The 24,331-nt window shown below is 41.6% G+C and overlaps 1 protein-coding gene across 11 annotated transcripts in view; it reads right to left on the reverse strand.

The window, feature by feature from the left end:
• Positions 1-24,331, reverse strand: part of ZMIZ1 (zinc finger MIZ-type containing 1) — a 360,677-nt gene that overhangs the window by 37,775 nt on the left and 298,571 nt on the right. For all 11 annotated transcript variants that reach the window (XR_012629622.1, XM_074874528.1, XM_074874527.1 and 8 more), the window contains one exon: positions 15,448-15,592. Coding sequence is in view for 10 of the 11 variants with exons in the window: in XM_074874528.1 (XP_074730629.1) it covers positions 15,448-15,592 (145 nt within the window). In the remaining variant the exon portion in view is untranslated. The remainder of the gene's footprint in view (positions 1-15,447; positions 15,593-24,331) is intronic.

A 24,331-nucleotide genomic window follows, 5' to 3' on the forward strand; every position in this document is an offset into this window, starting at 1 on the left:
CATAAAGGTCTGTTACCAATGAAAGTAAAAATAAACTCGGGGCAGAGTTTCAAACAAGGACACTAAGCAAGTTGCTCAGAAGCACTTATTTTTTGCAATCCATCTCAAGCTCTTCAACAACCACTGCTTCAGCTGCCTCGTATCAATTCAATTAGATTTTGAGACCAGACTGCAGCTCCACTGTCTGCACTGGGTCCCCAAATGGCCAGAAAAGCCTTTAAAGGAATAGCAGTTCAACATCATTTTGAAAAGGAAATTGAAATTCAGATAGCGTTCTCCCACACGATGGATAAGCTGCATGCCAAAACCAGTATTAGCTAATCAGCATTCTAGAAAATCAACCGCAGATATACAACACATCTTTCAGATAAATATGTGGATGAGAGGATTGGGTTTTTCCATTAGCTTTGTCCACAGATACAAGCAAGTATTTCTCACAGTTCTTTTCATACAAAAGCACTGGTGGTTTCAAAATTAACACAGGATAGGTACGCATCTAGAGTAATTAATGAAATATGTTAAATCCAGTGAAAGTAACTATTAATCCCATAACTGTAAAATATATGCCACTTGAAATTTGCTCGTTCTCATACTATTAACTTGCAAATTAGATTTCTATTTGCATATATGTACAGATACACACACATGATCTTTCCACATCTAGATATATATACCATTTAGTACACACACACACACATACTGCTCTTTCATTTTTCAAATGCCATTGACTTGTACTTTTTATCGAGAACTGCATTTTTGCCTGGACTACCAGCTATCACTGGAATTCTATACAGGGCTACCTTGCCTAAAGAATCTATACAGGCTCTATGAGCGCTTTGTCCATGTGCTCCAAAGCCTGCACCATGAAGTGCCACACAATTAACTCATACAAGACATGTTGAGACAACCAACCCGCCCAAGTCCTAAAAAGGGCTCTGTGGCAGACCAGGGAGCTGACTCTCCCATGTCCCCTGACAGTACACTCCAGGCTTGGACCACTTTTCCTTCCTTTCGTGCTGGGAGCCAAAATCAAGGACTACCTATGTGGTTCATTCTTTAGCCTGTTCATAACACCTTGTGTTAATAATTTAGGAACAGGAATTGCATTGCACAAAGAAGTGCACACACATGTGATAAAAATTGCCTATGTCCCAAGCAACAAATAATCTAGTAACAGCAACAGCAACTGTGTAAGGTCAAATGAAACAGTGAATACATTTTACAAACAAGTAGGAAATTTCAAACAAATTCCATAATGCTGTGCCAGCACAACAGCACTGTATTAGAACATAACTGTGAATTTGAACTGACCTACTTGTTTCGAAATACCCAAATTGAATTAAGCAGTAAAATCACCAAAAAAAAAAAAAAATAGTTAGGGAAAATAATTATTTCCCCTAATAAATAATTAAGGAAAATTAATGGAAAATAGTAATTCTTTATAAGATGCTTGACATGTAATATTTACATTCATGGCATCCATATAAAATGATGTGTGAATAAGGGCATATTTACCACCTTGCAATCAGTAAGTCCTCGTAGCCCATTTTTCTTTAAAGTATTTTCTCTTAGAAGGCTGAAAATCTTGCCCCTCTCATTCAGAGGCTCAGACAATGGCTTCAGTGACTAATATTTGCCAGTGACGCAATGCATCAGCAAGTCCCCTCTACCAGCATGGAGACAAATGATGACTAACCCAGAATTTGTGACTGCTATGAAGCCTTCCTCTTTCTTCCTGCTCTGAACAATGCCTCCTACTTTACTTCCCTCTCTGACTGGGTTTGATGATGTCTGCTCTGTGATTTGTTTGGATATTTATGGCACATATGAGTGTTTGTATACTTCAATGACTACAAAGAAGCTCTCTCCATGACATAAGCAGTGAAAGGACTCACTGCAGCCATTCCTCACTATTCCCCACTGATGTGCTGTGGACAGGTAATAAAACCTGAGGGACAAGGCAAATATTTTGCAGGTGCATGAGTAAATAGGAAGAGTAATGACAGGCAGGAATCAAACCACAGAGTCACTGAAGGTTCTTCTAATGCAAATATGCCATATGATTTGTATGCATACTCAAACTTTGAGCTAGCGATGCCTTGGCCTGCTGCTAAGAAGTTGTAACTATTTCTTCACTTTCTTTTCCTCCAAAGCATGTTTCTCTTACCCGTTTCTCTCCTTTACAGTACACAAAAGAGATTTCATGCATTACTCATCCCTAATTTCCAATGGTAGTCAGAGCATTTGTTTAGTGGAAGGCTGCACTGGGTTCTCAAAGACTATACAATCATTTAATCTAATTACAAAGAAGAGTAAATCACTCAATTTTTACTGTTTTACAGTTTAGATGGGTGACACCTCAAGAAACTATATTGTTGACATATGATGAAAGCCACCAGCATAACACATGAAAGCCAGAAAAAAAAACCCAGGTACAGATTTGTTGAGAAATATTCACTGCACACATTGAATCACATGACTATCACATTATCCAACACAGGACTTCGCTTTAAATTGCAGACGTTAACTTCAGAAATTATGGCGACACTGATAATAGTGGTAGATGTGCCTTGCAGAACATCAACTTATATACCTTAATATATACACTCACTGTGCTAGACCTCACTTCACTCAAACATCACTTTAGTTACCCCAATGAGAAATACATGGCATTCACGTGGTTTGCACTCCCCAGTGTGGTACTCTGGCCCATCACCAATTACGTGCATGTTCGAGTATGACTTTTGCCATACTGGATACAATACCCACCCTTCCTCCATCACATGAAGGCTTCTTTGGTTTCAAGCAGTAGGAGATGCTGAAACACGTGCCACTCAACTAAGGGATTACTTGTCCCTCCACTTTACTCTTTCAACTTTCATTTCTGTACTTAGACAACCCAAAGGAATACTCCCACCATCAAAGGAAAATCCATGTAAGTACTGTAATGAAACGTGACCAATCCAATTCTCATTTGCAAAAGAGCAGTGGCTTTTCGCTGTTATTATACAGAGCTGTGAATTATCCTGAAATCCCTTTCTTTAAACTTGAAAATGGCAGCCAATAGAGACAGAAGCTTCAACCTCTCCAGACACAGCGAAATGCTGCCCATGACATTGTTCCCGTTGAACAGTACAAGGGTAATTAAGTCTCTCACTACACCCTGGAGGGCAGTGAGTCAGTTTGGGCTCAGCTGGAGTCCACTAAAAGAGTATTGACTAAATTTATAATAGTGTTAATGAACCTATACATACTACTGGTCAGCATTAAAGGCCAAACAGCAGAGGAAGCCATAGAGCAAAGAGGAAGAGATGGAGAGAAATTACTTCTCAAACTATGATGTAGTGAAACTGCAATCAAGGAATAAGAAGGAAGGATTTCTTAGCTGCTGGTACATGTACAGAAATCACCAATAATACAACACTCACGTCGGAGAGGTACATCGGTACTTAGGTCTAAACAGGTTCTCTTAATCCCAGTTCTAGGAAAACAGAATCAGGCAGATATCCAGCCTCTTTGCAATAGTTACAGACTTCATGTCAGACACAGACTGTTAGTTAATTCTAATAGAAGTTGCTTAATAAAAAGTGAGCTCCATATAGTAAATTAATACTAGTGAATTACTGTAATTTATATATGATCTGTGGCATTATTTGAAAATACTGTATTTTAAATATGTTTATGTTGTCATTAAAGCAATTGTATGTGTATCTGATACTCTGTTTACATGTCTTCATTGATTGAGGAAGGAGAGATTCAGATGGTTTAGTGAAGTACGCATCCCTAGAGCATTAGTACTTTACGTGTTGTGGAGGAGGGTAAAAACTGGAATTATATCTTCCCAGTGATTTTCCACATCGCTTGTTGAGAATGCCAGGTGTCTAAAGCACTACCTTTATAAAGCATTTATCTCTGCTTTAAACACTGAAATCCATCAACTACTGCAGAAAAGCACCAGGTATTGGCTTTATCAAAAAACCTTTTCACTTCAACCACTGGCATCAGGCTTCCCACAACTGGGCTTTCAGTGGCTAGTTTCTGTTGCTTACCCTCAAGCTGGCTTTACAGTTTTGCAGGGGTCTTTAATGTTTCTGAAGCACAGTCATCCCACCTGACAGGTAGCTGACACACAGTGGACTCTAAATCTACTGACTCTATTGTAACTTCTTCAGCTGATGCCAAGATGAGCAGGTAATTGCCAGGGTAACACTGACTCATTTCTCTCATGTGTTCTTTTGTCACCCATAGACACCTAGAGAGGAGAGCATCTGACGACCAGGAGTGAGGTGTCGGATATCTACCCAGGCAGTTACACATGGCTACTCACTCCTTTGCAGTTACACATGGCCAAAAATCAGAATGGTCCAAATACAGTCCAGAACTGGGCCTCCTGATCTGTTCTTGCCTGCCGGCACCTGTCTGTGTCTGCACTTTGCTCCGCCTCTGCAACTACCTCTGGGCACGCGTGTGCTCAGGGTGCCCAGCACCCCTTGGCTGTATTCTTGGTTGGAGCCTCTAGGTGACACTACTTTAATGCAAACTAAAACATAACAACTTCCAAACAAGGCTCCTTGCTCCTGCCTCACCCCTCTTTTCCCCCTAAAACCTCATCCGTCTGCAGCGGAAAAATATGACAAATCCCATAATCAGAACAGGAAATAAAGCTCTGGGTAACTGTAGCACCAATACATGTGCTTCATGCCCATACTGTCTCACAAGTTAGGCAGCTTAGCTTCTTTCATTCAGGTTTAGTTTTTGTTTTACTTGGATTTCTCGAATGAACACCACGCACGTACCTTTGATTATTAACACGGATTCAGTTAGCAATCCTTCCTGATTAGGGCACCACCATAAACTTATTTTAAGCATACCCTTATTTAAGAAAAAGGCTGTCTTGCATGGGTGCAGTGCAAATACTGAATTTGAACTGCCTTTTTGGTGTGTTCATGTTATGGAACAGGCATGAATTTCACCACATTTTTATAATTTTTCATATCAGTATAAACAAAACCTAGTAACTTCTTTAAAAATAAAATCACAAGAACAGATGAAATACTATTAGCAATTTCCTGGAACGCTAAAATGCTCCAGGAAGGACTTCCGCGATCTTTTTTCCCAATTCGTTAACCTAGGAATCCCTAACAATCCATTAATAAATAACAGATCATATGGATTTATTTTTTTTTTATTATTGCTGGTGAAATTTCCACCAAAAATATCCTTGGCCTTGACTACCAATCTGAAAAAGACAATGTGACACCTGAAAGCCAAAATTTGTTTCCACTTACTGGCAATCAAAAATATTTCCGAGATCTGCTTTTGTTTTCTTTTTAAAAACCCCAGACATTTAGAAGGAAATAACTAACTTCTCATTTTTCATTGAGATTTTTTTGCAGGGGAACAAAACCAATGTCTCACCATCTGAGATACATGCACCATCTTCATACGGCTAAAGTGTCTGGCCAAAGTGTTTCAACTTTAAATACTTGTAATTAGTTTTTAGTCTAGTTAACAGATATTAAAACACATTACTGTTAAAAAATTTTCATAACACAAAATTTAACCAACTTATCCCTTGATCTTTTGTGCTGTGTTTTCCATAGACTGTAGAAACCACTCTATACAATCCATTCTCTGTTCACATGAAGGAATATGGCAGAGCAAGGAGACACCCGTGGAGAAAAGACACTAAGACCACTTTACAGTCACCAAGGAAATATGAAGGCATATTTTAAAGAAAACACAGAGTAACTACCGTACATCACACACTGACATAAAGCACACTAAAAGCCCATATTGTGTACAGGTATCCTAAGGTGTTTACATTAAAGATGAGGAAAAAAAGACGGTGGTGTAGTAAGTTTGTATACTAATAGTCGCTTTGGATGGCTACCAGTAATTTACTTTTGACTGATGCTGCCTATGTGATGCATACCTTCCTCAAATACATTCCTCTATTTAGTAGTATTATTTGAAGAAGTTTAATTTGTATAGACATCAGTTAAGTCTCCATCATGTATTTCACTAAACAAACACATCAGACAGAGTCCCATCCAAATCACTGGATGTTTTTATGTAATGCAAAAGTGAAAAAAGCCAATTTGGAAGCATCCTGCAAGACTTTATTTCCCTTTACTTCATGGCGTGACTCCAAACATTCAGATCTTACAGAGAAAATATACAGCTCCCAAAATTATCCCTCCATAATTTCAAGTCCATTGTTTCCCTCCACTCTTTCGAACTAGATGAATATGTTCTCTAACCCTTTGGAAAGCTTAGATTCTCCCAACTCCAAATGCACAGAGGATCCACACCTAGTCCCTCCCTATCAATAAAGAATTACCTCAAGTGTTGCTTCAGTACTGGATGTTGGCTGCACTGGGCTATGAGCAATGCAAACTGAAGAGGAAGACTGAAAGCGTTTAGAAATTTCATAATTCACTGTAAAAAGAAGGAAGGCTGTTTTTTGGCAAACCATTTGAAAACACAGAAGCGTTCTGAACCCTTTCTAGGTGAGCAGATGCAGGTGAAGCAGTCAAAAGGTGAAAGCAGCAAGCCATTTATCAGCTCGGTGGTTTGGATGGCACCTGCAGCTAGCAGGTGGCTATCACCCCTCCCTGCCTCTGCTCTTTTAAATATCAGCACACGCATTTACAATAACCATTCATGCAGCCGCACACATACGCACAATACAGCCGCCTGCGTGGAGACTGAGACGGCAGAATCAAGCCAGCAGTTCAGCAGGTGATATGAAGTACCTCTGGAAGCGGAAAGCCCTTAACTTTTTCTTTATAGTCCTGACAAGGCCTGTGAGGCCTGGATGACTTATGACTGCACCGGGTGGGAAAGCTGCCTTCCATTTCACATTGGGTTGCTACAGGTCAGGCTGTGACATGCTTGCTGCTGCTTCCTGGCGCCTTACTCTACACACAGCCTCATCAGTTAGAAAGCCATGCCTGCAAAGTACCATGCTGCTCAGCAAGAGTTAGTGCATCTGAATCTAACCCCTGATACGAGAAAAATGCATCAGGCCAAATAATTAGATTAATGCAGAAGTTTCTGAACCTGCAAACACCCACACCCCCCTGCATACACACATAGTCCTGCTACATTATAGATTTCATATATGTCCCTGCACACGTGTGTGCGCATGCACGCAAAGATACAGAGATAACACAACTTATTTCTGTCCATGGGAAAAAACCGATCACAGCTATGCAGGTAAGAGACAAGAACGCTACTGAGACCCGCTCCTGCCTGAGAAGCAGCAGAAGGGGTTACCATCGTCTGACATTATGGGAGTACAGCATCCATCCGATCAAAGGAAAAAAGATTAAAGCATCACACCCAGTTCTATTGTCACACAAGTCGACCATGCAACGCATTACTACAGCCCAGATTACAGTTACAAAATCCACCGGTAACAGCCCTGTTATTAACATGCCACCTGTTACCTTTTTCAAAATGCTGAAATTATCTTATGACCGTTTTCAGCTTGACAAATGCAGTTTAATCTTTATTGCATCTCAGAGCACAGACCTGCTTCATCCATGTCTTATTTATCTCACGTGTGTCGGAATGCAACCCCGAGCCCTCAGTCCCCCCCTGCCACCAGGCATGCCTTCTGCTCTGCTTTATCAATATACCTGGGTTTCCATATCCGACTGCTCCTTTACAATAAAAAACACACCCACCCAGTATTCTACCATTGCCTGTTGCCTTGGTAATCCAAATGCCTGGGTACTCGCTGATTATCGGCGAATGAGACTCGCATTGTTCACACCGCAGCGCGTCTGCTATGTTAATGTGAGATAATGGCAGCCAGAAGACTCCTTTTGTTCCCAGCTTTGCTGTTTATTCATAGTGCCTGGAGGTCAGCGACTGCTACAACAACCGGGGAAGGAACCGCTGAAAGCGTGAGCAGATTCCACTTCTGCTTTTGCCTCTGAGACAGGGGGAACCACGAGCAGCCCCGCACAGCGAGAAGGGCACCGGGAGCTCTGCAGTCTGACTCACGCAAGGTGTAGCAGGCGGCTAGGAGGAAGATTTGATGGACTCGCACTTCCGAGATTTTAGATGAAGCTGATTTACGCTCCCCGACAACAGAAAAAACCGCTTTCTTCAAGAGGCGCGGCGGGAAGGGAGGGAGGGCGGGGAGGGGGGCAGCGCAGCCCCACCGCGGCTCCCTGGAAGCGAGCGGGGCTGGGGGCTCCGGGGCCGAGCGGGGAGCGGGGGCGAGCCCTGCCCAGCCCTGCCCAGCCGCGCCGCCGGCCACCAGCCTGCCGCGGGCAGCCGCCGGGGCCGGGGCCGGGGCCGGGGCCGGGGCGGCAGCGGCTCCCGCAGCGCCGGGGGCGCGACCGGGCCGAAACCGACGGGACGGGGCGGGAGCCGGCTGGCGGGGGGTACCGGGGGGCAGCCGCCGGGCCAGGCCGGGCAGGGCAGGGGGAGCCCGGGCAAAAACGACTTCGCCGGTGAAGGACGGCTGCGCTCCGGGCACATACAGGGCAGGTCTGAGAAACGTCTCCCCGAGCCGTCCCCGACACTCTGCCTGTCAAAGTTGTTTGGAAATGCTGTTGCTGACACAGTGACACGGGCAAACAAACCATCACATCGTATCTCCCCTGACGTGGTAAGTGGGAACGGAGAGCATAAACAGACCGTGGTACCTTCCCCGCATTCTCAGCCTGGTGGAGATGAGGACATGCAAGAAGATGCCCCGGCTGGTGTGCTATTCCTCACTCCTGGAACAGCCCTTTCACGGGAAGGAACCACCGAGTCCTGCTAAAGGCACTGTCAGTATCTAATTAATGTCACCAACCCATCTGCACAGGTTGTTGATGTGCTCTGTCTGTTGAGCAGGCTTTGTTGTCATCTCTAGCGAAAACCAGTCAGGAATTCTTTAGCAAGAATTTCTAACCCATTTTATTTTAGGGGCACCATTAGAAAAGCCCTCCATGACTGCAAAGAGTAATGACTATTTCCTTTTCTTCCCATTGCGATACTAAAGAGACTTGAGAGCCCAAGTGTATAGGAATAACGAATAAAAAAATGAAAAAATCGTTTATCAGGAATTCATTCCTTTTGTAATCTATTTACAGGGAAATCCTGTGGAGGGTCACATTTTCATCTAACTGAATGAATGACAGATACATGCAAAGAAAAGGCATCAAGAAAAAGATGAGGTTTTAGACAAAATACACACCTGTGTTCCTCTTCTCAAATTACCCAAAAAGAACAGAAATCTTTTAAAAAGACAAGGTATTTGCCATCATTTATGCCGGTAATAATTTTTTTTTTCACTCCACTGAAAATTGAAAACGTCGCCAGACTGTAAAACTCCCACCCTGCTTAGAAGCCATGTCACCTCCTGGCAGGCAGGCTGGAGCGCGATGCTAACAGCGTGGGTACCCAGCAAACAGCTACTCACACCTAACTCACCCTGTGCTGAACCACGGGCTGTCCCTCCCCCAGCCCTTCTGTGCGTGGAGGGACTGCTAAACCTCCCGCGTGGACCTGAGGCTGCCGTGGTGGAAGGGCACTGACTCAGTTCTGATGTTCCCTACCCAAAGGTACTCAGTCCAGTTAAGACTCCAGATGATTTTAATGAGTTTCGCGTCAAAGAGCTAGGCAAAGTATAGCTTCCAGTGCCACCACACAGTTATCATGCTGACAGTCAAAATTGGTAAAAACTAGGGGTGTTGCCACAGCTGACTGATTTTTAACTGCAGTGCCGTCAGAAATGAGTCGGTTTCATTGAGAATAAGTGACAGAAGGAACCTTCACAACACACTGGAAGAGGAAAATCACCTAGACTCAGCACGATTATCTGCTTTTGAGAGCAGCCCTCATGTAAAGACCATGATACTATTGTGATGATCCCTAAACAGTAAATTCCAATCAATGAGACATTTTCAGGAATTGGATGTTCAATATGGCCCAAACGTAAGAACGACAGCTGTCTTTTCAAAGGTCTTGGTTATTGTATTTTAAAAATCAGCATAGACAGGGCAAAACCTGAAGTCAGATTTTGCCTCAGTCAGCAGACATACTCATAATATTTGCTTAGTCTTTATCAGGATTTTCAAAAATATCAACAGACACTTTTTAAATAAAAAAAAAAAATCACAAAACAAAACCCTAAAACTTTTTATCTAGTATATACAATGCTTAGAGGAAAAAATTTAAAGTATGTAACACTTACGTGTACTTATCAGAAAAAAAATCACAAAAGTATAGTAGTTGTGTTGCTACATACTCTTATTGCAATAGTGCTTACTTTGACTCTAATCAATACAGAAGCCCTATTTTCACATCTCTGCAAGGTGCTGTACACACAATGAAAGATGATCACTATCCTATAACCTTTTACCAAGCATGTGAAGAATATATATTTGACGAGAAGTTAAGCTGCCCATTTATTGTTTTCAGAGATCATGTCTCTCAGTCTTTCCTGTTACAAGAATTGATTACTTCTCTCACCTAAAATGAAATGCAGATTTTTCACATGAAAATAATATGTTTAATTATTAACAGCTAATAGTTACACATTATCAGTTTTCAACTAGAGAGCACTAACCATTTCCTTTTAGTTTCAACGTTGTTTCAAGGTTTTCTTCCCCATCCTCCCCATATCCCCATATGTGCTGAAACTAGTATCAGTGGTTTCACTTAGAGGACAAGATGAGCAAACAAGTCTTGGGACAGTACTTTCGAGCGATTAGTTTTGTCTTTACCATGCTTAGAGCATCAGGGGCCTTACTTAATACTGTTCTGAACGAATCCTGAGGTTTTTTTTTTTCTCTAAGAAATGGCACTTCTGCAGAAACACTTTTGGATTCTGAACTTTCCCCTTAATTTCTTCTGATGGTGGATTTTAACATTTCTTGACTGAAAAGAAGACAGAAGAAAAAGAGAGGCTGCTCTTGCAGAATCAGAAGTGATACAGGTTGGTTTACTGCGTATATTCTCTTATATTAGGATTTACCATCTGTTCAGTCCCTAATTATATTTATTTCACAACTTCAACAAACAGAAAGATGGAAAGGCTTTGAAACAATCTTATCTTTCACCTGAAGAGTTTTGAATTCTTTTGCAAAGGCTGTTCCTGTATGCCACAGCCACACGCAGTAACGAAGTGATCCCTAACTTCAAAATGATATATAAAACACGCACACTGTGCTTGTTTTCATGAAAGTGTGCATATGCTGCACCTGACCTTACACTTTAACCATTTCTCTCATCCAGACATTTTTAAAGTGACTATTCACAGTTGGTCAAAACTGCCTATCATGGCAAAATTGAAAAGGCAGGAACCTTAGCAGAAACTCTTGACACTTTTTCTACTGGTACATTATAGACAGATCACTCCTGATTCTCAACAAACAATGTAAAAGACAGTCCTAATCACCCAGTACAAATTCAGACACAGAATTGCCATTTTCTTCCAAGAGCTCCTACCAACGCCGAAAGTTCAGCTCTTGGAAAAATTCAAACTAGAAGAAAAAAATGACAAAACAAACACTAAAAATAAGCACCCTTCGTAAAGCAAGTCTAACCAATAAAAGGTATTTATGGCGGTTGCCTGAACATAAAACAGTAATGATAATAAATAAAGCACCTATCGTAATATTGAATCACTACTTAATTTGATCTACTGTTTAATTTTCTCAAAACCTCTAGTGCTAAGTAACTTGTGATAAAAATAATTTTATCTTCATATTTTTCATCAAGCTTGACTGCCCTATACAGACATCACTACCTTTTGGTCACTTAACTGCAAGACAGCTGGCAATACAGAAGACCAAAATTTGGAGCAAGAGAGAAGACAACAAGAACCCAACGATGCTCATGACAACATACCAAACTGCAACTAACAGTTGACTATTTTCACATGTTTTTGTTGACAAAGTAAGCTTTACTAGAAGCTATGCAAGAAATGTGAAGCCTTCTAAGGTTTGCATGTGTCAGATCCACCTTAAACTGAACCAGGGTGCAGCTCCTGCTGGGACTGATGGAAACTGTACCCATTTCAAGATTCAATTTGATTCACATGTAAAGGTCCACCACTTAATGCAATGAAGCATCAAGTAGGAACTTGATCAAAGCAAAGAAAGGTGCATAATGACAATAATTTGTACTTACACAACAGCATTTGTCAAAGACCTTAAATTCATTTAGAAGTAAACAATCAGTCACCTTGAGTAGTATCTGTTATTACAGACATTATGTCAGATTGGAAAACTACAATACGAAGAAGTTACATTACTCCCTGCAAGCATGAAATTTCACTCCTAGCAGAAGGGCCAGCCCAAAGACTACCAGCTCTCCTTAAGTCCCCCGTAAATGCTTTAAATAGGACTTAAATTAGAAGTTATACAGGATTAAAGAGGTGGATAGGTCTCATACTGGTGGTTTGAGTCCAGAAGTGAAGATTACCCACATGAATCAGTAAAAAAGTCGAAAAATAAAATTAAAAAAATAGAAATAAAAATCAATTAATTTCACATTCAAGTTTGACCTATTATTACACTGCACTGACTTAAAGCAAAAAATAAAAAAGATCAGGATTTTTTTGAGAATCCAGTGCTCATGCTGTTCATAAAGCAGAGGAGTTTGCAGTCCAACCAACCGCCCTACATTAGGAAGTATTTAGCTGAATTTTTGTTTATATGCAACACTTGATCATTCTGTTAATGAAAAACTAAATTTAGAAAGAAATTAGCACAATAGAGTCCCTACTCTGAAAGCGTTTGTTGCATGTGTGCACATCCTTGTATGGTTTATATTCTGCTCTCTGTAAGTGCATTTGACCAAGAGTATCACTATCAAAGCCCTCCTTGATCTGTCTACTTCAGTTTTTTTCCACAATTCGATTAACTTTTTAAAAATAAAAGGTTGTCCCTAAAAATAGGCCAGACCTGAATTCCCTCCAGTGTATGTGCCCACAGTTTCTTAAATACATTTAGATTCTTGTCATACATTCTTGAGTCAGAATTTATTTTAAATAGCTGAGCCCTATTTCAACTCTGAGACTAAGCAGCTGTGGTTCTGTAGTGCCAGGTACATGGGGATTCTAGTCCCTGACTAGAATTCTGGGTAATTTTGTTGCTAGTAAAAGCAACAGCAGAAAAAGCTCTGTGTGAAGTACTCAGTATAGTCCCATGACAGGGGAAGGATTTTTTTTTGTCTAGTGATATTCAGAGGCTGACATATATCCTATCCCATATAGCTCTGTTAAGCTATGTAAGGTTCTTGAATATGCTCTTTGTTGTTCTAATTTCATATCTAATTTTTTTTACAAAACTTGGAAGTAGCTGGCTACATTAATTTCTTGTAGAAAATGCAAAGTATACTTTTTTTTTTGGTTTGAATTCACATAAAAACCTTGTGAATTAGAGATAAGACACTGTGAACTTTAATACTAAGCTTCTGACCCAAACGTAATCTAATGCAAATACAAATGTTGCTTCATCAACAGCTTTATCACTGAGATTGTACTTAATGGCTTTTCAGCTTTTGTTTAATTCAAACAAACAGAAAACTCACTTCTTCACCCCATACTTCACTACTGTCCTATAGACTGATTATAAAACATCCATGAAAATAAACAGTTCCAGCTGGAAAAAGAAGTCGGAGCACAAGATGTCTCATTCTAATGTACCACCTGAGAGATTTTGAGCAGTCACGGTTATGGCTAAATTACAGACAAGACAACAGCACACACTGAAGCAGTGATGCAGGTAGTCCAAATCCCTAAGAGGCTGCTGCAACTATTATAGATAAGAAGTTATGCCACAGAAATAATGTTTCTAGAGGGGCATCTCATAGGTAAACAGCAGTAATTTAGAACTGATGCCCAGTGTCTTCCTCAGTAAAGCATTTTGAGGGCAATACTCAAGAGAAACTTATAGGGACTGTTTGATACTGGGCAGGATACTGCAGTTCTACTGTTAGGTAGAATATTGGGTAAGCTGGTACTGCCAGAAATGCTGGTATTAAGGTATAGCAGAAGAAAGTATTTATTTTTTGACATGTGGCAGAGTTTCAGTGGAAAACTGCCGTGAAAGAAAAGAGTTGTGCCTATCTTATCTAGTAACGCAGCACACAGCCCCTATGAGATACAACAGTGCTTTCATCTTTATGGACTCTAGGGGAACAGAGGCTAAAAGGTCGGACAAGAATCAGGCATCTAAAAACTACAAAACTACACCTAGGAGAGAGTATACACTGCACCAAGCTTTCTCTGCAGACTGGCCACTAATTTCACCTTGGCTTCTGCAAAGCTTCTCCCAAGTGTAAAAATAAGTTATTTTAGAACAGAAGGTTTTCTGTTTTTTCTTTTTAAGTGTGTTTACAATCGATCGTTTCATAAACAACTGAAAAAAGAGGCAATCCCGGTACTCCGAAGACAGTGATACTATGTTATACTACAAGAAAGGACTTTATTCACAAGGGCTATAATAAAAGGCATAGCGTTTGCATGGTTTTCCCATAAATACAACAAAAGCAAGGAAAATACCCCCAACCCAAAACCAAAAGTGGTTTCCAGAAGAATTCACACATGCAAATGCACTGGTACAAAGATATCCCTATGCACCATTTTAACACAAAAGTTCAAGTTACTTACGCTGCCATGGAATCTAGGTACAAGGAATTTACCCTCATCCACACTCTTATAATCCTTTACTAACAAAAGTACCCTACAGTAGAATAACTTATACTATTTGTGATTTCTTTAATGCGATGCTGAGGGAAAGGAAGCCTTGAAAAAAACTCCTAGAAACGTAAAGCACAAAATGAATGTTTAATCCTGTCTACACTCGTCTTCAGCTTTTGCCTTGACCTAGGCTCTGCAGACAAGAACCACAAATACTGCTCCTCCATGTAATGTGGTAATCAAAGGCTTCACACCTTTAGCTTCTTCTAGGATCCTCTAATGCTCACATTTTCTTCAAATTAACGCAAGTGCTTTGTGATCCTCAACTAATATAAGGTGGTACAGGACATTCTCCCACCTATGGCTACACCCACGATACAATTGCTTTGTATACATTTCCAAGGACACTTACAAAACAGAACATCAGTGAAATGTTGTCAACCTCAAGAAAAGCCAGTTGTATTTAAATAAACAATAGGAAAACGTCTGGTGAGAGACACATTGTAGAAGTTTATCTCTATGGCACAACTTGAAGTTTGAAAGCAAGCTCACCTGATCTGAGCACAGATTTGAAGATGGAAGAGTCACTTCACTATGCACCAGACAATAGCAAAGACAAAACCCAAGTTTTAGTACTTGCTATAATTACAGATCCCCTGTTGTCTGTAGTGCTGTTAGCACATGAAACAGTGTAGCTATCTCTGTCAATGGGAACAAGCATTTCAATTAACAGATCTGTCAGGGGTACATCTGTAGAGACTGCTGCTCCAGTGCACTGGGCTGAGACTCACCTATGAGAGAGGGTGGGTTTCATGGAGCTCATAGAGTTCATGGGGGGTTGCATGGGTAGCTTCCCTGGAGGATCGTTCTGCCGGCTTTTCTGGTGGCGAAGCAGCAAGAGCCGTCCCAGTTCCTCACACCACGATGAAAGCAGCGCTGTGCAAACAGAACACAGTGACAGTAAGCGCACAACTGAAGAACCAGCACAGCTGAGTAAAAACACAAGCTACTGTAATGGGGAGTCACAATCTGAACAGACAAACCCCAGGAGTGAAAGGCTTGTCCACAAACCACAACTCACATTACTATCCTACAAAATTGAGTCTGTAATTGCCCTACACTATCATTGTAATGTTTTTACACAAGTTACAAACATTTTGCGCAGCCCAAGAGAACTTGTCTGAGCGAGCGGTACAGAAATGAAGAATTGGTGAGGCCCAAGGACATGGGATAGCTGCTGTGAGCGAAAAAAGACACAGAAAAATTAATTTCACACTAATAGAAACGCAACAAAAACATACAGAAGACATCATTCACAGAGGGGAGCAAAGAACAACAAGATCTCTTTTCTGTTATGCTATTTTTGTGCAAAATATTAATTGGAGAGTCATGAAGAGACCCCCATGTGCAGGAATTCATTTCCAAACTGCTATCAGCTACCAGTCTTGAATACATAAACAGAAGAATATGGCCAAACTCATGTTATGGATACAAAGTTAGGCACTTAAATCTATATTTGACCCAGCACAACCCCTAAATGTGTATTTCCATTATGTGCCTAATCTTCTGGTCAATGAGGGTAATTCTGTGCTTACAGGAAAATCACGCTTATGAACTATGAAGATGCAGAGACTTCCTAGAGGGACGAAAAGCTTGCAACTCCCTCTGAAGACATGAAAGGGGTCATTATCTCTGAAAACATGACCTCTTCGTTACGCACCCACACTCAGAAAATATCAACCTCTGTTACAGAAACCACCTAACTTTGCAGTAAGCAGTGCCTCAGAAAGTGACTGCGGGTGAAACCTGGCTCCCACGAGCACACCCAGCCAAGACAACCCACTGAAGCCTCCAGCGACACCCGACAGAGCCTCAAAGCTGCCTGTTCAATTTCAGCATCGGAAGTGGCTCTGGTAAAAAGTCACCAAGGTATGACACAGTGAAGAGTTTCACTGGAACGAAGTGCAGAATAATTGCAAAATTCTGCAGTTGAAGAAACATTCTCAAGTGGAAGCGCTTGGGGTTTTTCCTTCTTTAAAGTACAGTTTACAAAACCCTCAGAACAAGAAAATGCTTCATATTTAATTTTTAACTAAGTGCTTTCCTGAGGTGTTATGAACCAAACACAAATCAACAGATTGCACAAGTAGGTGAGAACCCAAAGACTACTCAAAAGCCAAGCTGCCACAGTGGTTTAGAGGAGGAGAGCTCTACATGTAATTTTAAGTTTAAAAGAGACAAGTGCGGAATTCTCTAAAATTGAGGCTTTTATTTTTACTTCTTATTTTTCTAATGGATGTCTTTTCACTAAATAACATAATCATAAGCAGTAGCAAACTATCATTTCAGGGTACACCACCTTCATTTTCCAGTAGCTACTCACAGGCACTGTTAACACATACTTAGAACAAATTCCAAAGAGACTAATTGTTAAGTCATATTTGTAGGGGAAAAGAAGGAACCTGCTTTGCCAAGAACACCCACAGATATGATTTTTCAATACAAGAAACAATTGGGATTTCTCAAGTTTAACGGCCACACAAGAAAAATGCTTAAAGCCCGGGCCATTCCTATGAATTAATCACACATTTGGACAAAGGAGAGGTAGTAATTTCATTGCATTTGTCAAGTGGAAGGTCAAGAGCGGTGTTTAGGGAGGCATTTTAGAGCTCTGCTGTGACAAAAAGGGGACACCGCTTCTTCATGTAACTAAATATGGTCACTCGGAAATTGTCAGCCTCACATGTAGCTTACAGAAAGCATTCCCCCGAGCTCTGTGAAATGTTCCAGCAACGAGTGTCAGTCTAAGCTGCTTCTCTATTAGCCAAGGAATCTGTCAACAAGCATTTGATCAAATTATACTCACCTTTTATCCCTGGCATATCATTACTAATGTGTCAGCGACAAAGGCCCCCCTCCCCCTTTTCCAGCCACCTGGATACAAATCCCTGCCTTGCAGGGTTTCTTCCCGCACACCACGGCCACTTGAGCTCTGAGAAACACAAACAAAGTGTTCTGCCGAACGCTAAATGCAGCCGTAGCAGAGTAATACTGGATGCTGAGCACTTCCACAGCCGAGTGTAATTACTATGGCGTCAAATGGAAATCGTCCATCTTAAACAAGGCTTTGATGGGAGGAGGGACCTGCTCCTTCTGTGCACCTATATACACTTGACAAATAAGATAAAAAGCAACAACCTGATGGGTCTGAGGGCATGAATCTGCAAACAGATATCAAACCTGCTTGGAAAAAAAGCAGAGTAACTCCCAGAAAAGGAATACGCCAATGAGATGGCATTGCTTTGGTGAGGTGAAGAAAAGATCTTAATGAGTTATTATCAGCAATATCCAATACACACATTTATAAAGGTGAAATGTAAGCTGTCAAAGAACAAAGAGGTCCTCAAGATAAGCTGGACAGTTTCATTCTACAAGTTATCTGGAGAGGACTCATGTTTTTAGAAACTAAGAGACTGCAGGTATAAAACGCAGCAAATTTACTCATCCCTATCACAGCATTCATTATGGAGAGGTTTAACCTTTCCTCCCCTGGGACATTTCGACTCATGTACCATGTATAATTGCTCTCTTCTCTGCATTGGTGTTTGTGCACAGAATGAAAACAGAGCTGTTTGTAGCCACCTTAGGAGTTACCAGTCCGCCTCTATCCAGCTCAGCAGGAGCAAGAACCCTCTAAAGGAGTCTGCTCTCCTCTGCTGGAAATGCTGGGGTGGCCCCTCTTCTCCCCATCTACCTCCACTGCTCTGCTCTCCACTTGGTAAGATGAATATATACCCCCCACACACATCTGGTACAGCTGGCTTCTGGAGAACATCACTTCCTGGGCTATTCAAGCAAGATGAAACAAACTCAAAATGAATTTACAGATTACACTATTCATCTTTAGTGTACTTAGTTACTGCTTTTTATGCTGACAGTATTAGGCACATCTCAACTCATTTACACTCAAAGCACGAGAAATTCAGTATCATACTATAATGAACAGATAAAGCAGCAAGCACAAAGGACAGCTACAGATGGTGCCAACAGTCAGTCTCTCCCTCTCATAGCACAGCCAAGCAGCTGCTTTTTCTCCCCCCTCCGCCCCTCCTCCTTGTACAACAGGAGCACAGATTTTGCAGATGGACCATCCACACCGTCTCTTGCAGTCTCTTGCTGCGGCAGTTTAATGATCAGATTTAAATCGTGTTCCTGTGCTGCATTGCTACAATGCCCCTTGCATATAATGATGTGGCTTTGCTGCTTAAGTTGAAGTCAACTGTTGCAACGGGGAGAAAACAAAAATCCTTAAACGTACACCCCCCATGCCCCTGTACGCAGCCCAGGTGTAAAATACAACCTGGTTAATACACCAGATTTCATGTTTTCAACCCCTGTTCAGTCACAGAGGGCTCTGCCAGCTCATGCCAAAAGATGCATAATAATGGCAGTTAAATGACGTGCTGACAGTTTAAGTGTATTCACACATTTATTTGGCTTAAAGGGGCACACTCTGGGATGATTGGTGCAATATTTGACCTACTTTTCTCCATTTGCAAACCCTGTATCATTCTTAATGGGATTGTGTTTTACTTTAAGTGTTGATGTATTTTCATAGGAATAAATCAATACTGATTTGCTAATGACGACTGCGTTAAGAAACCAACACAGAAATGAGCAGCCTCAGCTTTCACATTTGTGAAATAGAGAAAAACAGAAAGATTTAAAAATAAGAGAAATTTCAATTACAAGTAGCCCAAGGGGTTTCCCTAAGGAAGCGAGAGAAAAAAACCATTCAGAGATACTCAGCTTGCTGCTATCCAGTCCCATTTTTGTTTCTCCTTTCTCGGAAGAGGACCAGACGTTGCAAGAGTGTGTCTCAGCACAGAATGTGACCAACCTCTCCTTAAAATACTCATAAATACTCCCACACACCCAGAGCTGGCCACACTTTATGTCCTTCTGGATGCCTCCAATCGTTTTAAACACTCATTGAAAAAATCGTAAGATATCACAGTGTATCCACACTGGGATCCTGGGGACAAGGAGAGGGAAGAGGGCTGGAAGGCAAAGATTTATTTTTTTTCCCTTCAGCCCAAGTGACATTTCAAGCATTTCTCTGCAACCACGGAGCTAAGCTTCGCTTGGAAGAGAAAGGAAGCAATTGTTATTTAATCCCCCACCTCTAGGAGCCAGGTCTTTAAGAATGTGCCAAATATCACAAGATTTGCGACACAATTATTAGGACTGGCCACATCCCCCAGTATTGTTCCTTTCCTGCGAAGGCCCTTTTGTGCCTAAAACCTGCCAAGCAGTATAGAAACAAAGGCCTCCGCTGCCCACTCTGTGGCCACTTCCCATCCCTTGGAGCCGTGTGTGCCCAGCACCCAGCAGTAGTATCACAACTGCTTTGGAAGCGCTGGGCCCTTTCATTGGGAAAACCCAGAAGCTCGAGCTGGGGGAAGCCACAGATCATGCCCAGGCTGCCTGCACCGCTTCTTACTTCTTGATGACAAACGATGCCACTGTACTTGCAACAATTATGTGATGGATGCTGATGACGCACCTCGAAGGATAGTTTATAGCGATGGCATCAAATACTGGTACAACCTATTACTATCCCTTTTGGGCCAGGGAACAGAAAGGGGAAGGAAAACAGGCTAAGCGATCAATGCCACCCCACAGATTCACTAATGCATTTCATTAGCTGCATCCACACCAGCACCGACAGCTGCAATCCTGTAACTGACTGATTTAACTTTGCAGTGCAAAGTGCCATAGTAAGCATCTCTGAGTGAATGAGCCAGTGGGCTCCCTAGAAAGCAAAATACAGAGAAGCACGGTGCTAATCTATTTACCTATTATGATACCCTAGTATTAGTTACAGCTTATCACCTCAGTAAATCGCTGCCTCTTGTTAGGGAACGGGCTTAAAGGTGCAGCGAACTGTTATTTACAGGCAGACACTATATTTACAGCCACAAAGACAGGTGAGGAGGGGATAGGACAACAGCTCAGTAATTTCAATGCTGTCTGCTTCCCGGGAGACTGCTGGAGGAGCACAATAGGATTACCGCTTCCTTGCTGCAGTTAAGCTGCAGCAGATAGTTCAATAGGCAGACTGGCAGACCCGTATTTCTTACTCACTGCAATGAAAATATTAGAAAAAAAGGAGGAGTTTGATTTGGAGAACTATCTGTTCAGCACTGTCTCGCTAGTTTGGTTTTGTGTCTCAGAAGGAAATGCATCTGACTGAAAAGATATTTACAGCATAAGTAAGAAAACACAGCATTTTTTTCACAATCATATCCATTAAGTTTATATTACTCCTAGAAACAAATTCATATTTCTTACATGGAGAATTCCAGATAAGTGGAATACAGAGCTACTGAGGTCATTCTAGCCTCTTCTGTATAGACTGCAATTTAAATACAGTTTTTATAAATCATCCAGTGAGATAATTTGGTGGGGTGCAAAGGGAAGCAGTGAAGAGAAGGAAAGGAGTGGAAATAACTATTGTCTTGGTTGTTTAAGAATGTTATTCTTTTTAGACAGAAAAATGGAGCCTATATACTGTTTAGAAAAATATATTAAAAATGTTAACTACCTAATGCTCAATGCACAGTAATATCAGAAAAATAACTTCAATTGCACTAAAAGAATGGAATCTTTGTCCACAATTTTGGGAATCAGTAAATCAGATGTTTTCCTCATGTTTTAAAAGCCATTTTGCTTTTAAAGAGCTGGGAAATGGAGAGAGAGGGAGAAACTGGTCATCCCAAACTATTTCAAGGATTGATTTTACTGCAGCTCTCCTCACACACTCCAGCATAGCCTGGCGATGGCTGGCTACCCGGTCAGACAGTCAGGGCAGGAAAGCAAGGCCACAAAGGAAATAGGATGTAACTATTCAGAGTACACGTGGTTTGTCCCTCCTCTTCAGTTCTTTCAAGGTACCGCTACATGTCCTAAGCCTGCGACAGACAAGCCCTACCCCTGTCATTACACCAGCTTCTGCTCTGTATCTGCCTCAATGCTGAGAGCACAAAAGCAGTATATATAATGCCAATTACAAAGCAGAAGTAGTCATTTCTCAGCAGTCTGGCTGTTCAACGTGGACTCGCAGCGGTTCCCAGGGAGTCCACCCCTCCCTCCCAGGCCTACTGCTCTGCTCTGCTTGCCTGCAGATGCCCACTCAGCACGCAGGGGCCCGCGGCACAGAGCCAGTCCTTGCTCCCAGGTGTTTGCTCCCACCTCACCCCAGGAGGCTTACACCCCAGCTGGCTGCTTTTTTGAAGCAGCTGAGGACTGTGTTTGCTGTTCTCCATCAGGCAAAATCAGTGATGTTAGCTTAAACAGTTCAAGTAAACAAGTTAGATCAAACTCACTGATTTTACCTGAAGTAGAAGTACCAACACCAGCCTGCTCTACTAGTAGTGAGGAGAGCAAGTTGTATCTTTGGTACCACCTCCAAACGTACACAGGTTTAAAAAGCTCTAGTCCCAGCAACTGCACAGCAAAGTGAGTGGAACTGAATTCCCCAGCAGAGCTAAGGGGGCAGCTGGCTCAAACCTTGCTTTGGGAGGCATGAACTGCCCTGCTAATCACCACAGGAACACAAAGTCAACAGCCACGGTTCAACATTGTGAAACGGGGTATGATACATGTTTCTACCACTAGTAATGTCTTTTATCACCTATGTGTCCTTTATCCCCAATGCCTCCTTCCTTACTATAGCTACAGCTGTGTCCTACAGAAATACCCAGCTTTGACTCAGTAGAATCTATAATGCAGTTATGTATTATCATTAAAAAACCAAACACCATGCAGGTTTGTAGCAAAATAGACAACGTGGGGAATGCCTAATTAAACTGAATGTAATATCAAAATAATTAACAGAGCTTTTATTCAACAAAACCCATACTGCAAACCTGAGAGTTACCTAGCATGTGCTTTCAAGGCTGCTGCATGACAGCAACACCATGTACAAGTCTGGTCTTGAATATGCGTCCAGCTTGCCTTGGCATATCTTTAGCTTTTCACAAATACCTCTTAAGACACATACATATATATAGGCTTCACCACAACCTCTTGCCAACTGCAACAGTACATGCTGGAGACACAGATTTGAATCCTGCTATCCTTATCCCATTACTTCAGTGGAACCGGGATTCCCCAATTTCATTCTACACTTGCCAAAACTTGGCAGAACATCTTACCAGATTCACTACATTAACTTTGAAGTAATACATTACAAAACATAGCAACAATGGCTCAATTTGGCAAGCACAAAACACTCTGCATGGATCCAGATAAAATACGTAAGCATCTCATTTAGGCTTAGCTGTACCCACGTTGCTACATCTGAAAACATGCCCCATTATAAAGAGAAGACAAAGTTGGTGAAAGGCCACCAGCAAGTGAATCTTGGATACAGCTTTCCAAAGGAAATGCACTCCAATAGCATTAGAGTGCTTGTTTTCTTACTCATCCAATTGTTGGTTTCACTGCTTAGATTTCAAACAACAGTGTCTTTCACTACTGCTGTACGCTTTTATTTTGTAATGCCAGTTCTAGTCATCAACAGATTTCACACATAATACAGACATCTGAAAAATGGAAGTGACTCACTTTTAACCCATCTTTGGCTAGATTCAAACTGGTGACCTGCAGGTGAGAGGCTCAGTTTCACTTAATTCATCTTGAGCCCTCCAATTATTACTGTAAACAACTCCTGATCTAACACTACCACTAATACCCAAACGTGCTAGAAAAAAAGACCAGAGGCATTTAACCAGTTTGAACATAGGGAACCCATGCACAAACAGCACAGCGACGTAAGTCTGTAAAAGGGAAAATGTAGTTGCTATCTTCAAAACAGGAAAAGGAATAACAGCAGAATTGGAGGTCCAGTTTCCAGCTGGGGAAAAATAACCCAAACTGTTCGAAAGGACCAAGAATAAAGTAAAAAATTAGTAACAACCAAAATGAATTTGTCAGGAACAGATCACACCACCTATCTGTACTTTCTTTACACTAGCAGACAGGAGACCTTGAGCACAGATTAGTTAGATTTTAGTGTGACTTCAGTGCTGCTTTATGTATCATTCTTACAAATAAACAAGGGAAATTAGGTCTAGCTGAACACCACAAAAAATGGCTGGAAACTCAAGCTTACTATTAAAACTATTAAACCAACGGTCAGTAACAGAAACGAGCATTATCAGATGACTTTTTGCACTAGTTTGTTCTGGGTTTGAAATTACTGAATGCTTCATTTATGGGTATCCATGACGCAGATGGATAAAGGGCTAGAACATGTTCTGGGTCAATTTACAGCTGGCACCAGCTGGAAAGAAGCATCACTTCACTGCAGAAATTTGGTGTTGGAATCATCTTGAAAAGCGGGAGAAGTGGTCTGAAATTATGTCCAACAGGGACAAGTATAAAGTACGACACTGTGTACCTTCCCAACAACAGGGTGAGAACTATCTCCAAAGGCAGGAGTTCTCTGAAGCAGAGCTGAAGGCAGCAGCCGTGCAGAGTCTGAGCCGAGCTGTGCTGCCGGAGAAAAGTCAACCAGCCTCCTTGGCTGCACGAGTGGAAGCCAAGTCTGAAGGATGCACAGTTCTCCTTTCTCTCTACCCCATCAGAACGTACAGCCACGGAGGGGGA

The sequence above is a fragment of the Strix uralensis genome, chromosome 7 (genome assembly GCF_047716275.1).
Source record: "Strix uralensis isolate ZFMK-TIS-50842 chromosome 7, bStrUra1, whole genome shotgun sequence".
Lineage (NCBI taxonomy): Eukaryota > Metazoa > Chordata > Aves > Strigiformes > Strigidae > Strix > Strix uralensis.